The 21,645-nt window shown below is 36.5% G+C and overlaps 1 protein-coding gene across 8 annotated transcripts in view; it reads right to left on the bottom strand.

The window, feature by feature from the left end:
- Positions 1–21,645, bottom strand: part of cica (capicua transcriptional repressor a) — a 40,634-nt gene that overhangs the window by 10,157 nt on the left and 8,832 nt on the right. For 5 of the 8 annotated variants that reach the window (XM_016675303.1, XM_016675298.1, XM_016675304.1 and 2 more), the window contains exons 3-12: positions 20,380–20,638; positions 12,845–12,976; positions 11,729–11,882; positions 8,003–8,102; positions 6,814–6,996; positions 5,783–5,909; positions 4,630–4,802; positions 1,783–1,915; positions 547–629; positions 402–406 (exon numbers count right to left, since the gene is read on the bottom strand). In XM_016675303.1, coding sequence (XP_016530789.1) covers positions 402–406; positions 547–629; positions 1,783–1,915; positions 4,630–4,802; positions 5,783–5,909; positions 6,814–6,996; positions 8,003–8,102; positions 11,729–11,882; positions 12,845–12,976; positions 20,380–20,638 — 1,349 coding nt within the window. Of the gene's footprint in view, positions 1–401; positions 407–545; positions 630–1,782; positions 1,916–4,629; positions 4,803–5,782; positions 5,910–6,813; positions 6,997–8,002; positions 8,103–11,728; positions 11,883–12,844; positions 12,977–20,379; positions 20,639–21,645 lie in introns of all 8 variants that reach the window. The other 3 variants (XM_016675302.1, XM_007559987.2, XM_016675301.1) reach the window with 2 other exon arrangements.

Here is a 21,645-nt window from a genome sequence, read left to right as displayed (position 1 = left end):
AAACGGTTTCTGACGAGCTGCATGCGTTTCATGATCAGTTTTAGGGTTTAGGATCCATCTACAAAAATCTGGCTTTGATATTCAACAGCAACATTATAAACCAAATCCCAGACAACATTTCCACATTTTGTAATGTCTTTTTATCTGTTAAATTAGAAACATTAATATTTGTACATTTTTGGAGCGTTTTTATGCTTGCCTTGCTTTCTTGATGGCTCCTGCAGCTCAGCGAAGGATTTGTTTTCATTAAATTAAAGTTATAATGTGTCTTATCTTTTTGTTCTTGGGTGTTTGTAATTTCAACTGTTTATACATTTATATCTAATGTTGCACAAAACCAAAGATAAATTCTTTGTTTTTGCTCACAATGAAGCCGATTCTGGTTCATACAGTGGCAACATTCCTGCTTTTACTTTTCCACATACCTCATTCTGTTACATTTTCACTTTTGCTGCAGGTCTAAGTTTGATCTAATGCTCTACATTTACATTTCATGTCGCTATAGATCTAAATATCCAGCATGAGGATGAGTAATCCTCCACCAACCTGTCCGTCCGGTTCGTCCTCGTCGCTGTCTGTCACTCTCTCCTTGCACTTGAGGTCAATGGAGCCATCAGGGCACGAATCCTCTGAGGGCGGAAATGTGAGACGCTGTTATCGTTACAGCAAAGCAGACTCTCAGCACAAACTTTTACATGTTATGACATGATTAAACATAAATGTATCATCTTTACCAACACACACACAGAAATCTGGATCAAAATGCAGAAAGAAAGTGAATTGTTGGCTGTATAGCATAAAAATAAAATCTCCATTTTTTTGTACCAGATCCGATTTTAATGCATTATTTTTCTCCCTTTATTTTCTAAAACTGACTAAATGTTTTCAAAAAGTGGCTTTTATTTCAATTGTCCCTCCTGTTAGTTGTATGAAGGGGATGTTAGGGCTTGACTATGAGTATTTGTTTAAATAGGAGAATAAAGTCATAATATCTGAAGAATAAAGACACAATTTTATAAGAACGTCTTAAATTTTTTTGCATTTTTCTAATATTACACCATTATTGTGGTAATATTAAAACTTCATTCTCGTATTATTTTGACTTTATTCTCATATTACTGCAACTGTATTCTTATAACATTATGACTATTTTTGTAAAAGAAATAAAGTCTTATCCTGATTTTCATGTTTTGTCATGGAGTTGACCTGAACTCAAAGTCCAAATAAAAAGCTGTTAAAAAAACAAGATGGCCGCCCTGCCCGTGCTGACGTCACTCTGAACTAAATCGAAGGAGAACAACTTTTCTTTCTGGAAATGGTTTGGAAATGGCCATAACATCCTTCCCAGGTTGATAAGCAAGAACAGTTGCTGATTTTTTTCAATCATGGTTTGATAAGAAACTCTTTCATTTGAGTGTTGTTTTTGTGAAATTAACTGTAAAATGTAATTAGTTTTATTTTTTTATGCATTTCAAATGATGGCTTCTTGATATTCATTTTGTTGTTGGAGAACAAAACAGATCTGGTTTTGCAGTGACTTCCTGCCTCCAAACTGCTAGTATCACCATGACCAAACTGTAATCTCTGGTCTTATTTTAGCTGCAGCAGTTTATCGTGGCCACTCACGAGATGACAGGCCTGCTGGGGCTTTTTTTTTTTCTGTCAGCGCTGACACAATCATTTTGACTAAGAAGGCTGAATTTCCTGACCATCATGAGAAGTGAAACTATCACTTTGCGGTGATGAAGAAACCTCTCTGCTCACTCAGCTCAGATAACTCACCCATCACGTCGTCGTCTCCTTCCTCCTCGCAGATGACCATGCGCTCCTCGTCGCTGGTCACATCCTCGTTGGCACCGCTGTGGTACAAAGACTGAGGCGGCGGTCGGCTTCGAAACAAGCCGGTTCCGTCCTCCTGGCAGAACAGGAAAAATGATAAAAGTACAGAATTATTTTTGTTGAATATTCAGGCAAGTTTTGCAAACACAGTACTAGTTGACATGGAGATTTTTTAAAATTCAATTACAAGAATGTATTTTTACCCCATTTATAATATTAGCAAAATAAAGATGAAGTACTAACAGAAGAAAGTTATAAAATTAAGAGAAAAGTTGTTTTTATGAGAAAAAGAAAATTTGATAGTTATGAAGGTCTCAGGAATCCTGTGTAGTTCTTTTTTCGAACCAGACTCTGTTGTTTCCAAATCATTTCAAAATCCTGCAGCTGAAATTTGATGACGTTAATGTTGAAGCATTTCCTTATTTGTAAAATAGATACCAAAGTACAGCACAGGATCATTTATTCTCACATTATTACAAATGTATTCTCATATTATTATAAGTTTATTCTATTTTTACAACTTTGTCATACTATTATGACTTTATTCTTATACCTTTATTTTCATATTACAACTTTGTGTTACAAATGTATTTTGTATTATGGCAACTTTCTTCTCATAATATTAAGACTATGATGACTATTTTCATATTATGACAACTCTAAAAATAAAGTCACTTATGACTATTTTAATATTATGACTATTCTATTATTATGACTTTGTTCTCACATTAAATGACTTTATTTTCTTGTTCTGATGACTTTATACACATTATTTAACTTACAATTTTATTTTTTTGTAATATGACTTCATTCTCATGATTTTAAAAAACAAATAACTCTCAAATGAAGTCTGGTGAAACTAAGAGTTTAATATTTGGCTGTAATGAACATTATTATTATTTACTGTCGTGTATCAGCGTGGACTGAACTGCCATGCAGCAAGCAAGAAGCAATTAGTCTGAACGCATCATAAACAGTCAAATGTCTGAGCTTTTCTCTCTGTAGTCAACTCTGATTCTTTTTTGTTTAAAATGTTTTGTACACCATAATGGTGCAGGTTTGGATTTACAACCTTTGAATACAAAAAAACTCAGATTACAGTTTGCATAGACGTTTCTTTTTGGAGGCATTTCCTGTGTTCGGTTGCGTTTGACCACCAGGAAAAAGAGGGAAGCTTCCCAGCCTGAGGATACTTTCTGATCTGTGAAGAAGTGGCAGCATCGTGTTTTACACAAAATAGATAGCATCTTGAGGAAAGAACATTGTGTGAAAATACTGCAGCAGACCAGATGAAAAGGAAATGTATGTAAAGTTCTGCTTTTGCAAAAAAAAGAAATCATTGAGAAAATAACCTGAAACAGGAAGAATCGCATAAGGGAAAAGTGTTAAATTTTATTCAGTTTATGCAAGCTTCTGCTTTCAACTGGGTACCAGACTCTCCGTTTCAGATTAAAAGTAGGCGTACTTTTAATCTGACATCAACCCAGAAATGGAAATAAAGGCCTGACAGAAATGCCAAAACTGGCGTCTCATATTCACACCTTTTTTGTAGCAGTTACAAGATGAGCAGAAGTTTCACAACATCCCACGTAGTAGTTTTTGCACTTTTGCTGACAAACACGCAACCAAACAAGAGAAATCGAATGCATGCCGCAAGCTTTCAAACGAGCGTCCTGAAACAGAGAAGTCGGCCGGCCAGCCGGAGTGCGTGCATGCATGCATGTGCTGCTCCCCTGCGATTTGAAGTGATGCAGCAGCTGCAGAGGTGAAAGCTTGAGAAGCCAAAGCTTTGCACTCCCACAGAACTTTCAGTGGGTTCTGCCTGCGACACAGCATGCAGGGAGAGCCCATTTCATGTCTCTTTGATTCGTAGAGTATATTCACGAGCTTTGCAAGTTCATTCATCCGCAGCACTGTGCAATCTAAACAAAAACCTAAATAATAGGCTTGTCGCATTAAGCAGTAAATTAATTAATCGTATCAAATAAAATGAACTCAACTGCCATTTGCATGATTTACTGTTTCTCCCTTTCTACTAAAAACTGAATAACAAAAGTCTTCAGTCTGGTGTTTTGGTCTCAACTAGCCTCTTTTCTGAAGAACAGTTTTGTTTACACAGACTTCATAATTCACTATGCTCATTATGGCATTTTCTAAGAATGATTTTGTGAAAAAAAAGGTACTAAACATGTTTTGTATAACCCACACATCTATCCTAACCTGTTCAAGGAAGCATAAAAGGTCACCTTTACAATGTTTTCCATTTGCAGTGTTGAGTGTTTCATCACTGAGTGGACATATTTTCATCAATATGCCATTATTACCACTATATTACTTGAAAATGGTCTCAAAACAACAATATTATTATTTATCACAATAACTTCTGGGACAATTTATTGTCCAGCAAACTGTTATTGTTGTAAATCTGTTTGCAGTCATTTTTATGTTTGTAAAGGTTGAGCTGTGGGGTGTGGCAGGCAGCAGCTTATTAAGATTTAAAGAGACAGATGCCCTCTGAGACTAAAATCTCACCATCTCAGGAATATTTTGTATATAATATATTCAAGGAACATTGCATAATTTATCCTTTAAGGACAAATTGGGTTTCTTTGTTGAAAACTACCACCTAAAGACATTTGTCTTTGTGTTGTTAGATGGTTTTGCTGCGTGAATCTAGTTAAAAATCGTGAAAAGGCGCCATCAAAGCATTTTGATAAGAAAGTTTCTTTGTTATTTTTTGTCTCTTGAGTTATTTTTCTGCCTGGGAGGCTCAGATTAACGACCTCATACCTTCTCCAGCTCCCGCTGCCTCTCCCTCTGCTCCAGGGTGTGAACGGCACTTTGGGAAAAGGCTCGGGGACGGGGGTGTTGGCCCCCCGAACCCCCCCCTCGACGCTCCGATGCCCCCGGCCAGCCCGGACCTCCACCTTTTCCCTCCAGCACCTGGGACTCCGAGAGCGCATCTGGGGGAAAGAGAAGAAAGCCTCATCAGGGACAAGATCAATAAAACTTCAGACATTTTGGATTATTTTTATTTATTTATAGTGTTGGAAAGCTTTTCTTTCTATTGCAAATAAATTAGATTATAGGTTTTGGATTTCATTTTAAAATATCTAATGTTCAGAAACGTCCTTTAAAAGGTAAAACTGGAGAACAATTAAAGCTTTTTTTAAATTGAAATTTTAAGCTTTTTCATAAAACAACATGAAAGCAAACTTTTGTGGCCAAGATTCAAACACTTTGGAGATAAAAACAATACAAATGTACTAAAAAAAGGCATTTCTGTTATGATACTGTATTGTGATTAGATTCTACATTCTACAGCAGGGACAATGTAAATATTAAAATATCATGTTTGGAAATATCTCACTCACCCTAAAACCTTTGCTCACTGGTCTGAAAACAAAATATTTTAAGAAAAAATTCCCAAGTTCAATAACTTTGTTTTACATGTTTCAGGTTAAAGAATCAATAAAGAAAGTTAGAAAAGAAAATCTCTAAAAATGTTCTATTTGCCAAATATTTCTATTTAGTAAATATAAATAATTTTGGTGACTAGCTAACCTAAAATAAGAAAACTTTACTCTACTTTAACTTCAGATGGTCAGAAAAATGTGTGTGTATTTTTATTGGGTGTATGAAAATATCTGGTTTCAACTGTTTTAGGCTTTTAGTCAAATGTTAGATTGCACTTTATTACAAAACTGTGCAGCTTGAATATTAAACACTTTCCAATTGTTGAAAATACATCATCTAAATTCAAACATTTAAGAATTTCAAGTGCTGTGAACTCTGTGTGGCTGAGAAAGTTGAAAATTTAAAACAAAAAAAAATGTTTTTAATCTTAAAATCTAACTTGGTACCAAAATAAACCAGCTGTTGAAACGGTAAAGAAATGAAAATGTTGCAGAGATTTGAAAAATGCTGATGTTTGCAGACTCACCTATGCTCTCCGACATGCTCCTCTCCCGCAGCTCCTTCGGCGTGCCCCGGCCCTCAGACAGAGACTTCCTGCGGTCTTTGTTGCACCACTTCCAGTCAGGATGGGCCTTGAAATGAGCCTCTTTCACCTGCAGGAGGCGGAGAAAGAACGTAAAACAGAAAATCTAATGGAAAACAGTAGAAATGTTCAAGTTCTACTTCCAAAGACTCAGATTTTATTAACAGAATATGTTGCAGAGTCTCTGCTAAATAGAAACAATAAATCATTTAATCAGTTTATCAAATTTGAGATTTTTTTAAGATTTAAAGATTTTTGCAAAATCAGGATTTTTTTCATGACGCGAGATCAAGGGGGCGGCCATCTTGTTTGACAAGCAGCTTTTATCTGGATTTTGAATTTGGGTCAATTCTACAACTAAAAATTGGATCCAGGCTAAGAGTTATTCATTTTAATCATAAATCTTATAAAAGTCATAATATTACAAGAATACAGTCGTAAAATAAATACGAGAAAAAAAGTTTTAATATTACCAAAATATTGTGTTCAAATTTGAATCATTACCTTATCTGTAAAACCGATGTAAGATTCTCAGCCTTCCTAATTTTATTTTTTGTTATTTTCATGTTCTTATAAAACTGTGACTTAGTTTTCCTAACCTTATGACTTTATTCTGGTAATATGACTTCTTACATTATTGTTGTACAACTTTATTATTGTATTACTATGACTGTATTCTCATAATTAAAATATGTAAAAGTCATAGCCTGGGCCTAATATTCTTTCTGATGACCTGAAATCAAATTCAAAATAAATAGAATCTGTCTAACATGCTAGTTAAACAAGATGGCCGCCGTGGGCTTGCTGACGTCACTCTGAACTATGGAAACAAAAGCATTGAACAAAAAACTCCCCTAAAAGAATCCAAACCTTCCAAAAACAAAATTGATTGATAGAATCAAATCCGTAATGAAGATATTTATGCAGCCTGTCTGTTTGAAATGAGTCCGGTCAGTGAGGGTTTCCATGGTAACCTGAAAGGCCAGGTCGTGGTACTTCTGCTTCTCGTTGGGGCCCAGAGCGTACCACCACTCGCCCAGGATCTTGCTGACGGTCCGGTTGTCCTGGTTGGGGTGCCGCTGGTGCACCAGCGCTCGGTGGCGTTTACTGAAGATCATGAAGGCGTTCATGGGGCGGCGGATGTAGTCCTTCTCCCTCTGGGTGGATTTCAGAGGCAGAAAAACATGCGATTACCTGCAGGACTAGTTCCTACGGCAACAGCTTAGTACACTTTAAATAAGACGAAACTTTGAGCAACATGCAGTCAATAAAACACAACTACTACCAGTTCATTTCAATCAATAATGGGGAAATATTGACTTAAACTCCTATATTTCCCAGAAAAGTTACTTAAAAATTAGTTTTGTCTTTTTCAAGTATACTAAGATATTTCTGCCTGAAACTAGACCAAAAATACTTGGTAAGAATTTGTGTTTTTACAGTGCATCTGTGTCATTGGTTCCAAAAAAAGAATCTGAAAAGTGTGGTGTGCATTAGTACTTAACCCACATGCAGACAATTACTTAAGAAACCCTGCAGTGCTCATAAAAAGTACCCACTGTCTTGAAAGTTTAACTTTATTTTTCTGCCTTTACAAAATCAACTGAAATTGGTTGTTTTGCCTCCAAAAAATTATTTAAAATTAAAAATTTAAAGTTTATGTCAAAGTAAAAACTGATGTCTGCAAAACATGACAATAAAATAAAACTAACTAAGATAAAATAAGGACTTTATGTTGAGTATGGAGGTCCAAAACTGACAGTTAAAAATAAAAGCAGCAATAGATATATTTTCTTTTTCATTTTACACACATTTTCATCAAGAACAAAATATAAGAAGTTCTTGTCAAAAACATGCTTAAGGAAAACACAAAAGGAAACATATAGATTTTCTTATGCAAACGCTTCCATAAGGAAAAGGAAAATTATGTCAGTTTTGGTCCTCCATAGATGAGATGAAGATGAATGGAGCTAAATCTGGGAAATACCAGAAGAAAACTAGATATGGAATGCTGCAAAAGACCTGAGACTTGCAAAAATGTTGATTTCTAGATTGAAAAAGCCCATAATAATGCAACAAATCCGAGAAAAACATATTGAATTCTGTGGTATTAATGTCAGAAAGTTCAGTGAAGGTCAGCGAAGGTCAGCCCAGATGACTCACCTTCCTGTCGCCATCTTTGGGCAGGGCGCTGAGCGACTGCGTGCGTCTCTTCATGGGTCCGGCGGAGGGAGACGGGTCGTTCCCCACGCCAGGGGAAAACCTGCATCAAAAACACAAAGGAAAGGGAAACTGAAAGTCCAGCTGGAAATCAGGGGAGATTCCTCCATCTGAGGGACTTGCAGGAAGATTAATGCACCACAAAAACATAAAATATTACCAAAGTGTTTTGGACTGGTTTCTAGTGCAAATAAATAACAGAAAACAAATACACAACTAATTAAGATATAGACCAGGGGTGGGCAACCCTGCTCCTCGAGGGCGGTGTCCTGCAACACTTAAACGTCTCCCTGGTCCAACACACTTAAATCCTAAGTCCAGTCAGGCTCTCCAGAGTCCTGCTGACGACCTCATTATTTGACTCGGGTGTGTTGAAGTGAAGACACATCTAAAAGGCCTGGAGCTGCCCACACCTTGTTTTAACTTAAAAAAATCCCTAATGAGGAAGAAACAGTAGTTTCACTGGCAGATTATTTCACTTATAACATGGAAAATGTTTTGTTACGAGTGAAATAATCTGCCAGTTGAAGTTTATCAATTTTAGGCAATTATTTACTTAAAACAGACTCGTACAAGTAACTCACTGAAAAGTTACTTGTAAGTTCGTTTTGTCATATTTCGAATGTAATAAGGTATTTGTACCATAAACTAGTCAAAAAAACTTGATAAGATTGTTTGTTTGTTTTTTTGCAGTGTATACACAAGATGTAAAATATCCTGAAATATCCACAGACGCACTGTAAAATCAGGAAATCTTACCAGCTATTTTTGGTCTAGATTAATGCAAATATTTTAATACACTTGAATTAAAAAATAACTTGGAAGAAACTTTTCAGCAAGACATAAGAGCTTGTTCTAAGTCAATAATTCCTTAATACTGATGAGAATAGTGCTAATTTTCTCACCGACAACAGCACATTTTTCTTTATGTTAAATAATCTGCCAATGGAACTAGTTCTTTTTATAAATATTAAGGAGTTTTTGACTTAAAATAAGCTCCATCATCTTGCTAAAAGTTACTTGCGAATTAGTTCTGTATTGGTGGGTTTTTCGTATCAACACCTGGAAGTTTTAGGAACAAGTGTCAGTGAACCAATTAGTATCTAACAAAACATTGCAAAACAACCTAAAGTTTAATGTTTTCTCAAGCTTCAGTAAAAATCTCATAATATAAGGTTTTTTAGCTCTGAATTATTTAGCACTCTATTTCTCCCACGTTCTGCCTTTTCGCAGAAGATAACTTTATTTCAAAAGTTTCTCAGCTGGGTTTTAACACATCTTTTCAAAAATAAATGATGAAACAGATTGAGTTTTTATCCAAGAACTGAGACGGTCTGTTGTAGATTTGAGAAGAGAAAATCAAAGAGGAGAGCCAGCCGCTGCAGACCGGACTAGTCTTAAGGGTGAAAGTTTCAGATCTTTACCTCAAAGGTTCTATTCATCTTCACACAGACAAAAGCTTGATTACACCACGGATACCTCCCACTGTGAAGCACATGGGGGGATCTGAGTTCGTTTGCTGCATGCAAATATCGGCCCGTCCTGCTGCGTCACGCTCCAGAAACGGATCTGGTGGGTCGTCAAAGCCCCTGAGCGAGCAGGAATACACGTCGCATTCAAGAATTTAAACTATACTGGATATAAATTAATATAGTTTCAGAAAATTATCGGCTCAAACATACTCAAGGGCCAAAAAAAAAAATTTTAATAACTAAAAATCACCAAAAATATGACTTTTTTAACCAAGTCAAGAATAAACTAAGCATGAACTATTTTTATATAAAAAAATAGTAATCAGATTTTCCTTTTTTTGTGTGGGAATGTGATCATAAATCCAAAATTTGAAGAAGTTTTTGCAGATTTTCCTTGTTAAATGAAAGAAAACGAGTTTGCTTTTTATTTCACTGCAAAACACAAAATCCTACCAAGTATTTTTGGTCTAGTTTCTAGTGCAAATATCATAGTGCACTAAAAATAAGACAAAAGTAACTAAAATGTAACTTTTCAGCACGATATAGGAGCTGGTTTTATGCTAATTCTTTAATATTGTTTAAAAAGTGCTAGTTTAACTGGCAGATTATTTCACTTATAACAAGACATGAGTGAAATAATCTCCCAATATAGATCAAGTACTTTTTAATCAATATTAAAGAATTACTGCTTAAAATTGTTTAAAAGTTATTCATAAGTTAGTCTTATTTCAAGTGCACTATGATATCGGCACTAAAAACTAGACCAAAAATACTTAGTAAGGTTTTATGGTGAGAAGCGAAAATTTAAAAACCATTATAACCTGAATTCTGTTTCTATTTGAAATTTGTTTGGATTCTCTTAGAGAAAAATGACAAAGCAAAAGTTAGAAACCTCATCAGAGGGATGAGCGAGTCAGTTCGCTTGAGGATTAAATGTCATCTTTGTTTTGTGTACATGTTTTCACAGATGGGGGCGTTTCCGTTTGTCATTTTGCTTCAACAGCTAAACAAAAACAGCAACCCTGGCAAATCTGCACCAAAGCCCCTGAGGGCGATAAGTGTGTCGACTTTGTTTTCATCAATGACACTCGCCCTTTCAAAGCGATGCACAGGAAGGAAAAAAAAAAAATCAGGTGTAAGACTTTTGTATTTGTTTGGTGCCGCCGGCCTCTGAGATCCCAGCGACCCTGAAACATTCATAACCGCACTACGAACCAGACAGCACGTCTGAGTCACTGTGAAAGAGAAACGAGCCAGATGCAGACACGAAGCCCGAACGAGAACGAACTGTACGACTCCTGGCAAGCAGACACACAAACACTCGCAGACAAAAGCGCCGCTTCCTTTCGTGTTCTGCTGCACCTGTCGGCGGAGGCCTTGGGTTTTAAAAGGCTCAAACTACACGACAAGCTGCATCTAATCACAGCTACTACCCACTTTGCTGTGAGTCATACGCAGAGTCGCAGAGAGGAAGCGGCGAGTGCGAGGGGCTTGATCAGAAACTGAGAAAATCTTACCAGACGGTTTTAATTTAAAAACTGACTTCAGAGGGAAATGTTCAGGCAAGCAAGGAAATAAATCTATGCTCAACTGTGCACTCAACCCATCAGCTGAAATTTAATTAAAATGTAACTAAACACAAAGGAATCCTGGTGTTTAAAGGTGACCTATGATGATTCCTTGGACATGTTTGGATAAATCTTTGGCAGGGTTGCTATTTGTGGTCCTTCAAAGCATTTCAAACTTACCAAAGAGTTTTGGTCTAGTTTCCAGTCCGTCTTGTCACTTTAAATCCAAATAAACTCACACGTGAAAATGGCCGCAAACAGATGCGCAACTATGTAATCATACATCTTTGAAAAGCAGAAGTGGAGCCTGCTGCACAACCAACAAGAATGCAGAAAATGGTTTCTGGACGGTAAGTCATCAACAAAACACTTGTCTTTTCCAGCAGCCATTGCGGTTGCTAGGTAACGGTCCACTGCCCATCTAAAGTGATTCATTTTCAGGCACCAAAAAACTATAACTTGTTGCCAACTGGGTGGCTTTTTTAAAGCGGTTTGGCTGTTTTTAGAAGCAGTTTAGACTCAAACTGAACTTTCAAAAATGAGCAAAAAGTAAATTTTACAAAGTAGGTCTCCTTTAACCATTTACCAATATTTCTTTCTGTGTAGTAAAAAACCTGCAGCGTACTCACGGATCATCGGTATCGCTCTCTGTCTCGCTGTCCGCCCCGCCCCTGTCTGCCGGGGGGTTGTCGTTGGTCGGGGGAGGGCGAGACGGTGACCCCCTGTCCGGCTCCGGTGGGCCCGCCCGCTCCTCGCTCACCAGGGCCACACCGCAGCGAGGCTCTACAAAATAAAAGGTTCAAAATTATTTAAAATCAGACTTCATTTGAAAACATAATGCATTCTTCTCAACTGAATGGCCTTTCAGCCCCGGTCATTCTCCGTTTAGCTCTCCAGCTCTGATATCTTGCATGATTTAATTTAATTTTCCTCAGGATGCCACACAAGGAAGTGGTTTGCTTCACATGAAAACCTTAAAATACATCCACAGCTGTGCTTCTGTTTAACTCAAACGATGTGAACCATCATCTGGGCTTTCCCCAAGTTCTTTAAAGGCAAAGTAATCTCTATTTAAGTAATGCAAAAACTTCAAAAACCTTCTGTCATCAAGAATATAGAAACTGTCTTGGCAATCCTGACCAAAAACAGGAAAGGTTTAGTCTGATCGGATGTGAGGCAGAGTAAAAAGAGGTTTCCTTTGTATGAGGTTATGCAAATATCTACCTTAAATATTGGTAGAATGGAATAAATTAAATAAAAATATAGAAGTGGATGAAATAAAATAACAAATAAACAAGTATAAATAAATACAAATACTGAATTACATTAAAATAAAGTAAAATAACAAATAAAATAACTTAATATAATTATACCAACATAAAATAAATTAATAAAATAAACACAATAGTAAATAACCTAAATTAAAAATGAAAATTTTACTTTAAAATTAAATAAAATGAGAAATAAATAAAATAATGGTATAAATAAATAAAAATACAGTCAATAAATATATAAAATAGTAAAGAACTAAATTAAATAAAAAAAGATTAAATTACTTTAAAATTAAATAAAATAACTAACTGAAAGGTGCTGCTCTCTTTTTTACATAAACTCAGAAACCTGAGAATATTCAGTCAGTGAAGAGTTTTAATTTTAAATTCCTGCAGTGAACACAGCCCATCACATATCGTCCAGAGAACCGGTTGTTCCTCTGTCTAAGAAAAGCAGCTGGGTCATGTTGCTACCTTTGCTCTGATTAACAAGCTGCTGGCCATCAGCAGGCTGGCCGGCCGCTCCTGGTTGGCTGGAGTCCAGGAACGGGACGAGCGAATGCCAGGGGAACACTGGCACTGACCGAGGCTCCACGTTGGTCCAAACTGGAAAAAACAAAGAAAAAAAAGGTGAAATGTGACGATGTTGGTTGTGATTTCAGAGGAAAGACGATGTTCTGCCCTCTGGCTGCAGGTTCCACTGAAAAACACAGTTTCATAGAAAAGCCCTGAGCAGGAAGTCCATGAATGGAGCATTCAGAGCCAGATCGGGCCACAGGGTAATGAGGGTTGAGGGGTCATGTGGTGAGAGGCTCTGATGAAGGAACCTGTTATTTTTCAGCACTTCCTTTGATCTGGACTCAAAACTCATGCAAACTTACACAAAACTATTTGTTCTTCACACTTTTATCACTTCAAAATCGTCATTTATGAAAATGAGACATTCTCTACACGACGGGTGTCCAAAATGTGGTCTGGGGGCCAAATATGGACCTTTTACAGAGTTTTTGCAGACCACAACTGTTGTTAAAAAAATGATACAAATGGTGGTAAGGAGACTTTAACGTAATTTTCTAACAATGGAAAATGTGAAGTATGACAAAGTTTTATTCGTCATACTTTTGTAATAATCAGTTTCTATTTAATTTATTAAAATTGGCTAAATACAACGTGTTTTGAAAGAAAGTGACCAAAATCTTTGTCTTTCTATTAATAGAGTGAATGTGCAAACTCCTCCTTAAGTTTAGTATCTATAATCAATCAATCAAAGTTTATCTGTGTAGCACATTTTAGCAACAAGGCAGTTCAAAGTGCTTTACTTCATAAAAACACAAAGTCATCATACAGTTTAAGAAAAACGGCAACAAACATCACATTTTGATGAGTGCCACGAATATCAGCACTTTATTATTTACTGATTTATTTCAGTTTTATTTTCACTTTCTTGGCCCACAAATACTTTTGACTGAATTGGTCCATGTGATAAAAAGTTTAGACACCCCTGCTCTACACCTAATAAACATTTTTATGACAAGTTTCCCTGTTCACTTTATATTAATAATCTGGTGCTGTGGTGGCGCAGGGGCAAAGCATGACCCACATATGGAGGCCTTGGTCCTCATGCCGGTAGTCGCAGGTTCGATTCCCAGCCTGGTGATGTTTGCTGCATGTCTTCCCCTCTGATTACCCTGTTTCCTGTCATACTACCTACAAATAAAGGCCACTAGAGACAACAAAGCCTTTAAAAAATAATCTGCTAACTAAGTATTAAAATGGAAACCCTTCCAAATAGTGTTCCATATACAATCATGATTAATCAATTGTTAAAATTGTCATCAACTAATTTAGTACTCAATTGTTAGCTTAAAGTATACAGACTCAAAAAAAGGTAATATATATACATTCTGCATTTAAGATAAAAAAAAAACATTCTTTGTTTCGAGTGGCAGTTCTTCACCTGGTTCAAATTCTTTAGAAAATATTAAACTGATGTTGCTGCAGTTACGTCCTTTGCTACAAATGACCAAGCATTCGCTATAGAAATCCTATGTGCATTTTTTATTTAAAAAAGAAATTCAATTGCTTATTTGCATCTTTCAACGCATTTCTAATATTTTACAAAATAAGCTAAAGTGGCTAAATGAAAAATGTGCCAGTTGTTTTCTCAATCAATCGTCAGAATAATTTTCGCAGTTGGTTTCACTCTGCCGTTTTAAATGCCGATTCTGACGATTATTACGACTGAATCCACTCTGTTTCCAACTTTCTGCTAGTTTTAACCCGGCTGTTTGCAGGAGGAACTTCAGCTGAGGAAGTTAACTTTATTCAAATGTTTGACACATAAAGCGGGTTTGTTAGAGGGGGGTAGCACCGCTGACGAGTTGGAGCTCATGGGAACATGAGTGGGTCAGAGGTCAAATTCAGCTTCACCACCACCACAACTCGTAAACTAGGATACATTATCGACTCATCCTGGACGTAGTTCTGCAGCTGATTCTGAATTTTCTAGAAATTTTATTACAGCAGACCTCAAGGAACCGATAACTGTTTTGTTACGCAACATAAACAAACTAACTTGAGTCAGCTAGCTGGAGGCAATCGGCGGCTATGATACAAAATGAGTGTAATATTTTAGAGTTAAATGGACACGAACTGGCTGAACTTTTCTTGGCTCATTTCATGTTGTTTTGTAGAAACCACCAAGCAAAAAGCACAAATCTGCTGCTTACAGGCCTGTCACTGTGACAAAGTTTCATAACTTATTTTGATAACTTATCGTCCAGCAATATAATGGAAATAATGACGCAAGTTCACAAAGGTAAATGATCTTTAATTTCTAATGAACATTTAACACTGGAACTGAAAGACATTTTAAATATTCAAAATAAACAAACAAAACAACTCAAACAACAAAATAAATTATAAAGTGACTGCGCATAAAATTATCCTTCAAAAGGAGGTTTAGTTTAAACCAAAGCACCAGACTAAAGACTTTTGATTTCCAATTGTTGTTAGAGAGACAGATCAAATTATTGAGCTAATTTAAATTTATCATGCGATCAACTGATTTATTGCTTATTTTGACTGTTCATCTCAAATTTAGCTTCTAAATAAAAAAATTTCATTCCAAACACAATTTTAATAGATTTTGCTTCTAAAAAATAAATTACAAATACCAGAAAACATGTTATATATTTAACATTATCCCTCCTGTGAATCGAGCGATTGAATATTAGGGCCGAGTTACAGGAACAAATTCTGGTGATTAATCAATTAATTTAATAATAATAATTAAAAAAAAAATCACAGATTCTGCAGATTATTAATTTAGCCACTGAAGCTTGTTTAATACAATATTAGAAATACATTAAAAAAAATCAAATGAATTCAAATCCTTTTAGAAATAAGAGAAAAGATTTTATTACCTAAAATGCAACGACAGCAGCTGATCATTTGGCATCTGCAGCTAAAACACATGTGAAAAATACGTCTACTGGTGGTTCCCTGCTGGTACTTACAGTTTTTATTATTTTAAATAACATTTCTGCTGGTATGAATATACTTTATTAATCCCAGGGGAAATTTTCACTTCAGTACAGCCTGTCCAAAGAGCAAAACAAACAAAGAGCAGACAGGTGCGCATTTTGATTTTGTCTCTTAATTTTTATTTTTTTATCTTTGCCACAACTGCTCGTCATATTTCTCCTGAAGAACAATAAAAATATTTCTATTCTAATCTATTATATTCTTTCAGTCACCACGTTTCAAACATCCTCATCATCTAACTTCAACGTTTGGTTATTTTCTAGTTTTACATGCTTTACTCTCAGAAAATTAGCATTAGATGGTTTTCAAAAATACTTTAAGCCATTTCTGTTCATCTTTAATTGGATCCCACACCAATTGTAGAAGATGCTTCTTTGACAGTTTCCAACATCAATGAGGGGTAAACAGGATTGCAGTGTTGTCTGCTGTGCATATTAAACACCATCCTATATAATATTTACACTGAAGAGGCATGAGAGTCAAAATGTGACCCAATGGAAGTGCAAAATCATCACTTTTTTACTGCTTCCTCCCACAGTTGTGGCTACACCACGCAGAAAATGAGCCCAAGTGTGAGCAGAGTTGGTATTTCTCCTGAGAATACACTGCAAGCAAATGTATGAGCTTAATATAGATTAGTGCTTGATGCTCTCCCTGCTTGCATGCTGTTTACCACTTGCTTGTCTATTAATATTGTGGTTTCATATATTAGATGTATGATGAAATAAGCACAAAAATAGTCATCAGAGATTACCTGGAAGCCTTGTAAGCACTTATTACTGCAGCAAAGCTAATTATCTTCAAGCGCCTCTTATATGCTCAACCTTGGAGCAACACCAAAGGTTTTCATATGCGAGACTGGATCACACTCTGGCAATTTTCTGGTGTTAACAATGAAGAAAATATGAATCCAATTCTCCAGAAATCATCAGAAACACTTTGGTGTTAAACCATTTTCACACTAGTAAAGTAACACACATTAGCACCTGCTAACAGCTAAGAACTGCTAACACCTCATATTTCAACTGTGTACAAAATATGACACTAGTTCTCCTTAAATTCTGTGATTTTACTTCTTGAAACTCACAAACACAGTTTAAACCGGAAATGAGCTAATATTTGCTAATACTTGCAGTCCTAGAAAATCTGCTAGAGTTCTTGAGGAATTTAAAATCTAATGGCCTAATTTGTTCTTGTTCGTGCCACAGAGTCAAAACACAAAAAAATTCAGTTTTTGTGGAGTATTTATTGGCCTCAGACACCAGTGTCTGGCTTTCAAGTGGAAAGTGTTTTATTAGTTTTATCTATTGCAAAATAATGGCTCCTGAATTTTTAAAAAATGTTAACATTTTGACGGTAACATGTTGCAGTCTAAACATGACTCTTCAATCTCAGAAATCGAGCTGGCAGCTCACTTTCAGTTCCACTGTCTTACTTCCACCCTTCAGTCATAAATAAAAATCACCAATATTTTGGTCATTACTTAATAACAAAGTTCCCCAGAAAATAACATTTAAGCAGTATTAAAGGTGAAGAACATGTGATAAACAAGTTATATAAAACATGTTCATCACATATATGCACAAAATCACTCTTAAATAATGAGATTTTGCTGATTTTGAACTTCTTTGGAGAATGTACGCTTTGAAAAGCAGAAGTAGAGCCTCCTGCACACCCAACAATGATGCAGTAAGTGGTTTCTTGATGGTAAGTCAACAACAAAACAACTGTCTTTTTCAGCAGCCGTTAACCAGCTGACCAGCTGGAGTTCCCCTGGGGTTGCTAGGTAACAGGCTGGGCTTGGCTGGGGTTGCTAGGTAACGGAGCACTGCCGTTACCTAGAAGTGTCATTTTTTTAGACACCCAAAACTAAAACTTATTGCTAAAAGAAGCTGGGTGTTTGTCATCTTCCCAAGATGGCTGCCCTGGGTATGCTGACATCATTCTGAAGTATGGAAATCGTGTTTAAGGGCCGTAGTAGATACGAAAAAAAACAACAAAACAAACCCCGAGAACATTTCCACCAAAAATTCTGAGATTAATCTCAGAAATTTTCTATTAAAAAACATGGAAATATTTTAGTTTCAAGTGAATATTTTCGACTTTTGAAACTGTGAAAATAAAAAAATAAAAATTTAGAAAATTTCTGAGATTAATATAAAAATGTTTGAGTATTTTTCTAGCAAATTTTTGACTTACGATATCAATTACATTATACATTGTTGGGGAAAAAAAAAAACATATTTTCCAAAAATTAAATCTTCAAAACCAAAAATAAGATTATTTGCTAAAATTGATTTATCGCCCTATCATCCAGGAAACATCAGTCTGTGTGTCGTTAATCTGTAATCAATGTGTTTAACTTAAATAAATAAATGAGTTCATCAACTACATGCTAATCCACTCAATGTGTGCTGCGTTTTCTCGCAGCAGTGTACATCTGAGAGCAATAATGAAACTTATGATGCCAATGCAGCTGCAGAGGCGCTGGGTTATATTTAGGCGAGCTGCCTGCAGCCTCTGCAGCCTTTAGGTGCTTTTTTCTTTTTCTTTTTTAAAAATGCATGGTAAAGAAAATACTCCACTACAGAGGCAGGTGGCCATTAGCAGCAGTGCGACGGACGTGACAAGCAGGCGGAAAAAGAAAAGTGCACGGCCGTAATCAGCTCGGACAATTTACTGAACCGGTGGAGCGGTGTATCCATGACAACACGTCGGCAATACGATTACCCCCCTGAAACATATTCGCATCAAGTGGCCTTAATGGTCCGTCTGAGGCTGTTTGATTGTCTGAAAACAGGGACAGGACTCTGTTTGTGTCTCACAGAGGAGTGGAGGACATGTCCAGACATATCAACACTTACAGATTTTAAAGTTTCAGTGATGTTCCTCTTATCTCTCACAAACACGCGTGTAAAGGATAAAAACAAGCACTACACGCACTGAGTCACACTTTACACACAGCCAGCAGCAGGTTTGGGACGTTGCCAGAGCAACTCATTTATAAAAGCTGTTGATATTCACACCTCAGCTAGGAAACGCAGTTTCATTTTAAATTTAGGAGATTATTTAACATCAGGAGGTGAAATGTAAAACAGTAAAATGATGTCATTTTACTTCACACCTCCACAAACTCCACAAATGTCAGCATCAGCTGTGAAGCGACCGGATTTCCGACGTCGAGGCGTTTTAAAACGGTAAAAATCACCGTTACATTTCCAGCGCTCGCACATGCTGTCATATTCACAAAGTTGGCATGGAAACAGGCACAGAGAACACGATGAACCCAAGCACCTGTACTCCTCCTAGCACATTTTCTTTCATGCAAACGTCTGATCACAGATATGCAGTACAGTTACACCCCAGGACACACACAGCTAAGCAACCGCAAACACAAAGCCGCAGCTATTGGAAGAAGAAAGTAAGTACACCCTTAAACTTATGCTTAAAACACCCACAAATCAACAGTTTGAGGAGGTAGAGCTGGGTGATATTTAACAAAAGATAAATGTTTTTTTCAGAAACGGTTAATCACTATCAGATGACTAATGAAATAATCATCAACTAATTTAGTAATCGATTAATCACTATCTGGAGAATACAGACTCAAAAAAAGGTAATTTACTGAAACAACATTCTCAGATATGTAATTTTATGAATTTCTAATACAAAATAAAGTAAGTTTAAGTGGTTAAATGAAAAATGAGCTGAATGGTGATCACACCTGGAGACAATCAGTTAATCAATGCAGTTCTTCCTATTAAATCCTGTAGTAGAGGCAAGGGTGTACTTAGTTTTTCCAACATACAGTTTCTCAATTTTGGCTCAATTTTGGTCAAACAGACGAAAATAGTCTTTAGTGTAATTTGTTTTTTACACTTCATGTTGCATTTAAATAATGCTATAACCTACAAATTAACTCCTAATGTGACTCTCAAACAGACCTGCTGACATTTCCTATCTATTTAGCACACTCGAATGTTTCCTGATAGCAAATTTCAGAAATGTAGATTTAATAAACCTGCGAAAATTATGTAAAATTGACTCCAGTTTAGAATTAGCTGCAAGTCTGTGTTTCAAAAAGGCGTGAATGTAAAAACTTTCCTTTCCCCTGAGTTCACAGCTAGAACTCCAGACAAAAGAGGAATTTTTTCCCCTTGGAGAACAATTGAGCATTTCTAAGAAAGCAGTTTGCAGCCGACTGGAATGGATAATGTTTCCTCTCAGTTGAAAACTCAGGGACAGAAAAGCATTTTCTAAAATGTTACGCTACAAGCAGCTGTAAACGATCCGTGAGTCATAGCCAAAGCACTCTGTTGACACGGCTGTAAACCCAGAGAGATAAAGAAACCGAGAGGAGCGCAGTAAAACCAAGCGTAGCTCAGCAGATTTCTGCCTCTGACAAAAACAAAAGGTCAAACCCGCAGGTGTCGTGTGGCCGCCACGCCCTCCGCCTGCCTTACCTGTGCCCGGGCGACCCATGATGATCTGCTTGCGCGGCGCCGGATGCGGCGACTCAGCTGGCAGTATGAGCGGCAGCAGGGCGGTCGGCGTGGGGTGGCAGGCCACCGGCTGCGGCAGCGCACCACCCGAGGTGTCCTGGTAGCCTTCGGGTTTCCGGTCCCGACCGCCAGAACCGGACGAGGACAGAGCGGAGCCCAAAGGGGCAGAGACGGAGGATCCGGACAGCGCGGCGTGACCTGCTGTGACTGGGGTCAACGACTGCAGAGAGACATTGGAAAGACGTTGAGTCTGTTTGAAGAAAACATCAATTATTTAACCTGTTAGAGAACACGTGTCAAACTCAAGGGCCACGGGCCAAATCTGGCCCGCCATTGCTCTTTAAATGGCCCGCCATTGCTCTTTATATGGCCCTCTGGTCTCTAGAGAGACACATAAACAGGACCTTAAGAAAAGGTTTTGTGTTTAATGTAGTTTTTATCCGTCAACTGCCAAATTACATCAATGTGAAAAGATGTTCAACATTATTTATGTAAGTGTTAAGAGTCAGATCATTGGCTGAATTCAATTACACCAAAATATGTTTCATAATAAACTTTAAATATGACTTTTATCTGTTTCTGGTAACAGTAGTGATTGCAACTGAACACTAAACTGTGACACAAATTAAACGTATATTCTATCTTAATCTAAAAAATTATTTAGAAGAAAGTCGGTAAAATACAGGAATAAAGTTGTAATAAGTCAACAATAAAATCATAATTTTATGAGTAAAGTCGGAAAAATACAATAAAGATGTACCAATACCAGAATAACGACTTAACAAAACAAGAGTACTTTGTAATAGTATGAGAATAATGTCATAATAATACAACAACAAAGTCATAATATTACAAGAGTAATGTCAAAATAATACGACATTACTCATCACATTAACTTTATTTTTTAGTATAAAAGTAAAGAAATACCAGAATATTATTCGGACAATGTGAGAAGTTGTAATAATACAAGAACAAAGTCGTAATAATACGACAATAACGTTGTACTGTGCAATTCTATTCTTCTATTAATTAGATCTTTATTCTCATAATTAACTTTATTATTTTCTTAGCCTGGCCATTACTCCATCTTAATCTGACAACAGGAAGTAGACTAAAAAATTTCTGAAGCATTCAATTGTTGCTAAAAAAAAAAGAAAAAAAAAAAAAAAGGCAGAAACGTGAAATCTGTAAGGATGAAAATATTTCACAGGACAACCTAACATCAAA

The sequence above is a fragment of the Poecilia formosa genome, unplaced genomic scaffold (genome assembly GCF_000485575.1).
Source record: "Poecilia formosa unplaced genomic scaffold, Poecilia_formosa-5.1.2 Scaffold112, whole genome shotgun sequence".
NCBI lineage: Eukaryota > Metazoa > Chordata > Actinopteri > Cyprinodontiformes > Poeciliidae > Poecilia > Poecilia formosa.
Note: the sequence above shows the minus strand (reverse complement) of the source record. Positions and strands in the feature narration are given on the sequence as shown.